Here is a 7,297-nt window from a genome sequence, read left to right as displayed (position 1 = left end):
CTAAAATTTCTATATATGTAATTTCGTGTTGGTTTGGTTTCGGTTTGGTTTCGGTTTGACTTTCTTTAGTTAAAACCAAACTAAACCAATTATGGTCGGGTACATTTTTCCAACACCAAACCAAATCAAAACAAACCATAGTTGGGTTTTTTTTCTCGGTTTGACGCGGATTATCGAGTTGGTGCGGTTTGTCAATTTCCTTTGTACACCCCTAGGTCAAAATTAAGAAGTTTAAGTCTCAAAATTTGAAACGTATCACGTAAATTGAGACAAAAATACTTATATTCAATTAGTTGATGCTACCTATTTCGGACTTCGTTTTCGTTATGTTCTTTTTTTCGTTAAATTTGTATGAATTCCAAGAAAATATGATACCTTGATATAATTATCCTTCATGTAATTTTAGATCTAGCATAATTTCTTGTTAACACATTCGATCATCATGATATCAAAAATCAAAAGAGATATTTTGTCTCTCACCCCCATAAAAAAATTAGGTAGCAGGATATCATTTTTATTTGTGACTATTAAGTAGGCGTTTGGACATGAATTCCAAAATTTTGTTTCAAATTTGAAATTTACTAAAATTTAAATTGAAGATGAAGTTGTGTTTGATTACAATTTTTGCTACATATTTGAATGTCTTTTTTTCAACATATTTTACAACTAAAAACTAGCAACCTTCTCATTTTCAATTGAAAAGCTGGTTCTCACCAATTTTTCAAATTTGAAAATGTATTTTCAACTAAGATTGGAAAAATTGTAAGATTTTAATAACCAAACACTATTTTAAAAAAGAAAAAATTGAAAAAAAGGAAAATTTTCTTATGCCCAAACGGGCTCTAAGACAATTAAATAAAGAAATAAGTTACTATTTTATTGATATAACTATGCCATTGTTAGGTTCTCACTAAACATTGCCTTCCCCTGGCCTCCCAAAAGAATAAAACAGAAAAAATGTACGTATTCTTTACAAATGGTAAACTATGATAAATAAAACAAAAAAAAATGTACGTATTCTTTACCATTGGTTAAATTATGATAAAAGCAATAGAAACAACAACGGAAAAAAATAGAGAAATTTTCATAAAGCACTTCAATTTAGAGCCTAATTACCATACGTAATTTGCAGCTATTATTTAATTGTTACCACCTTGTATCACTTATATTCAGATGCGCAATGAATATAACACATGTCAACTATATTCGTTCGCGCAACGAATACAACCAAGACGAAATGCATGGGTGTATACAAATGATTGTATCGACTGTATTCGTTTGTGCAGCGAATACAACCCAGGTAAAATACATAGATACAGAAAAATAGAAGGATCTCATTGAGAGTCAAACTCAAGACCACCGCTTACTAAGCGAGCACTCTAACCAATTGAGATGCGAGAACTTGTTGGTCTCTTGTTTCAGTTTAAAACTATTGATTTCTTGTTTCAGTACTACACGTGAATTTGCTATAAAATTCCAATATAGCTACGAATGGTATTTTTATGAAAGTATAGCTACGAATAGTAAATACAATATAGTATATGTTTACGAGTTCATTACTTAGATGAATACCCAACTATTCAAAATTATAGATTAAAGTCACTTTTCTTTCGTTTGTAACAAGAAAGCCACTCAACTATTCCGATTGCACACAGATGGTCACTCAATCGGAATTATCAAACTTTTTTATGAAAAAATATGATGTGGCAGTCCACGTGGACTTTTTATATTTTTGGACCAAATAAAACAATTAACACCCAAACAAAACATAGAAAATTCAACTATACACCCAACTCGACCCACTAAAAATAAAAATCTATCACTAAATAAAACCAAAACGCTAAAACACATCCATGTTGTAAATGCATTCTTCTTTTTTTATGTTTTTACTCTAGTTTTATAAAATAATACTAGGTACGAGGTTAAGGACTAAAGACCAGAGTGACTTGTGTTTTTTTTTCAATGACCTGTATTCTTCTTTTCACAATTTTTTTTATACTTTTTATAAAATAATAATGGGTATTTGATTAAGAACTAGAGTGAAACCATAAAAAAAATTGCTTTAGAGATGCATTTGCAATAGTAATGTGTTTTAGCATTTGAATTTATTTAGCGGATGAATTTTTATTGTTGGCGGTTTAAGTTGGGTGTATGAGTGATTATTTTGTGTGTTTTGTTTAGGTGTTGATTATTTTATTTGGTAAAAAAAAATCCATATGGACTACCACGTTATATTTTTCCACCAAAAAATTTGACAATTTCGGTTGAGTGATTATTTATGTGCAATAGAAATAATTGAGTGACTTTCATATTACAAATGAAGAAAAGTAACTTTAGTCCATAATTTTAAATAATTAAGTGGTTATTTGAGTAATGGACTCATGTGTTTACCATAGGTGAACTTTTTTTTTTCCAAAATGAGTTCAAAATAAAACTACAAATAAATCAATAAAAATGAAAGCAAAACGGTTCGTTGAGTGAAATTATAAATAGGTGATCGTATGTTCATAACTCAGCATGCAATCAAAAAAAAAAAAAAAAAAACTACAGTCTACAAAAGTTGTTACTTATAAATATTTCAAATTAACGTCCCATTTCCCTCTCTTTTTCTTTCTTGCTTTCTGCGTCTAATTCATTTCTTCATCATCTTATTCATAAGAGCTTCAACCCCAGAATCAAGAAACTCAAGATGTCTGATAAAGATAAAGGCAAAAATAAGCAAAAAATGGAGTCAAATTCTGGAAAAGAAGATGAAAATAAACAGCAGGGACTTTTGGATAGATTACCTCAGATGGATGTACCAAGAAAACCAAGGAGCACATTATATGAGATTCCGATTATCGCTTCATCATCAGTTCAAGTAAAATTCTCTAACTTAATTCTATAAAAACTAGAGTATTTTTTTTAATTTCTTGATCATATATACTGTGTCTTAAATTAAAGGGTGAGTTGAAAATGATCATTTTCTTGATTTAGGATATTAATATTGGACGGAGGAGTCGAATACGCACAAATCTTTTACCGTTCAAGAAGAGATACTTAAAGCTACATATGAATATACCAGTAGATGTAATTGAGAATGATGAAGATTACCAACCTCAAAACTGATGCTCCTACAAATGAAGGTAAAGGCTGTTCTGATATGTATATTCGTAGTAAATAGATTAACACTATTGTCTATTGTTAGAGATGAAGATACCAGTAAATGTAAGTGAGAATGATATAGAAGAGGACATTAATTAGTCATTAAGATTTGTACAGAAGATAATAGTGTTACAAATTTTCTTTGATTTTCATCAACACGATATTAGTTTTTTGTTTTGTTTTTTGCAGTGCAGGCTAAGGCCTATTCCAAATAAATGGAGTAATTTGTATCAGCATGATAATCTTGTTTTGGGAAAGGAAGAGCTAATGCCGTTTTACTGTTTTATATAAGTATTGTTTACTACTATCTTGTTTTAAGCCTAATTGCCAAATCTCCATTGCATCACTATTGCTTCTATATGTAAAACTATATTGTCTTGGGATCATAATAATTTTTCTGTAGTTTTATTTCTTTCCATACCACCCAAAAAAACTACTCCCTGCATTTCAAATTTAGATGGGTAGTTTGACTCGGCAAGAAATTTGAGGGAAAAAAGAAAGAAGATTTTTAATGATCTTAAAAGCTTAAAGGAAATAAGATTTGTGGGATCATGACATTTGTGTGGTTTCAATAGCTTCTCATTAAGGGTAAACTGGGTAAATTAAAATGTTTAAAGTGAACTATTTCTAATTATAGCAATGTGTCATTCTTCTTTTGAACGAACTAATAAGGAAAATGTGTCATCTAAATTGAGACAGACGAAGTATGTTGTTTCACTTATATTGCTTGTTTCTAATCCCGGATAAAAGATGAGAGTTGCAGGAGGTTGACAGATAACATAAGAGTAGTGAATTTGTAATGAATCCTCACAATAAAGACCATAAATGAGAGATTAAATGAAGCGACATGGTCAAAGGGAATTCATATATATTTGTTTGAGACTCAGACGCAGTTATTGCCAATAAAATTTGCTACAATGCAATAAAATTTGTGATTATTTCTTGTCATGTAGCTACAATATGTCAAAATGACAAGAAGTTACAATGGAGAAATATATAGTAGTACTACAAACAATTCCTTTTAGCTGCTAGTTTTATTCATAGAAAGTAAAGTAATATTACTACACTAAAATCTATCTCCACAATGCACTTTCTTGTTATTCTTGTTTACATGATATAGCCATCCAAATCCTTTAATTGCTTTAGAAATCCTTACAAGATTAGCCCTTCCTATTCCCAAATTCACTTTCCCAGCTGAGAATTTTAGTGCCTGTAAGCAACACAATTGCTCAATTTGCTCATTCACCTCTTTTTTCTCCTCTTTAAAATAGCCATTAAGCTCTCCTTTTCTCTTCATCTTCTTCTTTGTATTACTATTATCTCTTTTTGTATTGTAATTTATGGCTTCCATTTCATACTTTTCCCATAATAAATCCATTCCTTCACCACTTCTATCACTAACATTTTCCCTTTCCTCATAAAATTTGCATGCCAATGTCCTTTTCCAGTCTTTTGCTTTATAGATTTTTCTGCCCTTTGGCTCAATTTTTTTCTCTTCAACTGTATAACTCCAATTTATATTTTCAAACTCATCCAATTCTTTCAAGAAGTCTACTAATATCTTCTTATCCATGGTACCCTTAGTACTCCCCATTTCAACTCAATTTTCTCCCAATTTATCTCTTATTATAACCTGAAGAATCAAGAATTGGACTTTCACTTTCCTCAGCTGATTTACAGTCCAAGAATTCAGTTGGGGTTCCTAGAAAACTGATCATAGACGTACCAAACATGATATTGTAGGCTGCAAAATGCTCAAAACAATAAAGATCCTCACTTTCATTATCAATACAACAACAACAACTCAGTGAAATCTCACAAGTCGGGTCTGCGGAGGGTAGTGTATATGCAGACCTTACCCCTAGTCCGAAGAGGTAGAGAGACTGTTTTCGATAGACCCTCAGCACAATAAGATGAAGCGAGGCACTTTCATTATCAATCTGAAACCTTAAACTTTGTACTAAAGAGTGGTATGCAGAGTGCAAAATACTAAACTTGCCTGATTCAAAAAAAAATCTGGGGAAAAAGAGTTGGGAGTATAGGATGAGGGAAAGGAGCAAAAGGGAAGTTATAATGAAGAGAGGGGAGAATAAAGATAGGATTTTTAGAAGTTGTGGAAAGAAGAGAATGAAGTAAATAGGGCTAGAGAAAATGAAGGGACAAAAGAAGAACAAGTCAGAGGGAAGACTTGAAATTTGAGACTTTGTAGAAGTAGTAAAACTGCTATATAAATACAGCTCAGACGTATTTTTTTCTCAAAACTAGTGGAGTAGAAGAGGGAGTGGTGGTGGGCGGGGGGGGGGGGGGGTTGAAAAATGGAAGATGGAGGAGAAATGGGGGAGAAGAAGTAAAAGAAGAATCTTGTGGTCTTCTGTCTTGATAGGGCAAACAAAGGAAGAAATGTATTATTGTGATGGTAAATGCGGCGTGAATAAAGGAAAAAGGATTGAGTTTACTCTCTTAAAAAACATCTGTTTGCGTCGCTGTGCGATTTAAATTTTTTATATAAGTGTAGAATATTTAAAAATTAATTATGTAGACGTCAACTCTGAATATACTACTAAGTGCATATTATGACTTGGGAAAAAAATATACCTCTTTTGTTATATTTCAAGAGTTAAATTTCTTAATTTTTATAAATATAGATATAAATTTCTTAAGAATTTCAAGAGTTAAATTTCTTAATTTTTATAAATATAGATATAAATTTCTTAAGTTTATTGAAATAAAATTTATATTGCATAAGTTGAGACGAACGAAGTAAATAATCACCTATAAGTGGTAAAATTTCAGTAATAGTGGAATCATGTCAAACCTATAAAAGAAACTAATAGCCTGTTTGGCCAAGCTGCAAAAATCAAGTTATTTTGAGAAGTTTTTTTTTCAAAAGTGTTTTTCTCAAAAGTATTTTTGGTGAGGAGCAGTTTGTGTTTGGCTAATTAGTTTGAAAAGTTCTTCTGAGCAGCAATTAGTGTTTGACCAAGCTTTAAAAAACTGCTTCTAAGTGTATTTTTCTCAAAAGTACTTCTCAAAAAAGTATTTTTGGAAAGAAGTTATTTTTTTCTGCTTCTCCTCAAAAGCAATTTTTTTCCTTCCCGAAGCTTGGCCAAAAATAAGCTTGGCCAAACAGGCTATAACTCATATACGCTAACACAAAATATTATACTAAGAGCCCGTTTGGACATAAGAAATTTTTTCCTTTTTTCCGAAATCAGCGTTTGTTCATAAAATTTTCAATTGAAAATGCATTTTGGAAATTTTCGAAAATTTGAAAAACTCCAAAAACTTATTTTTCAAAATTTTCACTCAAAAAACTTCAAAAACAACCCAAAATTATATTCATATCCAAACACAACTAAAAATTTCAAATACCATATTCACTTTAAAAAAAAATTTATCCTTTTTTGGAATTTTACAATTCTTATATCCAAACGCCCACTAATAGTATCATGAAATAAGGGAATGATTAACAATCAACGACTCCAGAAAAAACCAGCCAAATGATCATTATTCAGTTGAATTCCTCGCTCCCCATAAACTATGTGTAAAATAAAAATAAAGGTGACTTAGAAAAATAAGAAAAGTCACGAACTAACAATTGAAGGCATCCTCATTTTCCTTAGGAATTTTAACTCTTCTACCCACCATAATTTGCTATTTTTGTCGAAACTTACCTAACCCTGGTTGGAATCTTTATGATTGTCACTTTATTACTCCTCCTAATTAGGTGAAATTTTGATCTAAATTCTCTCCGGTTATAGTGTGATGATATATTCAAATATCAAATGCAGAACGCGCTCTAACACCTTTTTTGGGTCCTGGGAGGGCAGCGTGTACGCAAACCTTACCCCTACCCCAAGGAGTAGAGAGACTGTTTCCGATAGACCCTCGGCTCAAGAAGATAAAAAAGACAATATATCAGTATCATAAACAAAAATCATAAAAATAATAACATCATAAGTACCAGAAAATAGATAAAAAGCAATAACAATAACACATAAGGCTCGGTAGTCGGTACTATGAAAAGTGGAAGAATAGTGTGGACACAACAATAACAACTTGCAGTCTAGGACACAACCCTATCAGACTAGCCTCTCGTTCGGAACGAAGTAGAAAAGTACTCTACTACTTCCTAACCTAGAACCCTAATATT

The 7,297-nt window shown here is 31.3% G+C and overlaps 1 protein-coding gene across 1 annotated transcript; it reads right to left on the bottom strand.

The window, feature by feature from the left end:
• Positions 1-4,210: 4,210 nt before the first annotated feature.
• Positions 4,211-4,738, bottom strand: LOC104216066 (uncharacterized). The gene has a single exon (XM_009766027.1). The coding sequence runs from the start codon at positions 4,736-4,738 to the stop codon at positions 4,211-4,213; it is 528 nt and encodes a 175-aa protein (XP_009764329.1).
• Positions 4,739-7,297: the final 2,559 nt, after the last annotated feature.

The sequence above is a fragment of the Nicotiana sylvestris genome, chromosome 6 (genome assembly GCF_000393655.2).
Source record: "Nicotiana sylvestris chromosome 6, ASM39365v2, whole genome shotgun sequence".
NCBI lineage: Eukaryota > Viridiplantae > Streptophyta > Magnoliopsida > Solanales > Solanaceae > Nicotiana > Nicotiana sylvestris.
Note: the sequence above shows the minus strand (reverse complement) of the source record. Positions and strands in the feature narration are given on the sequence as shown.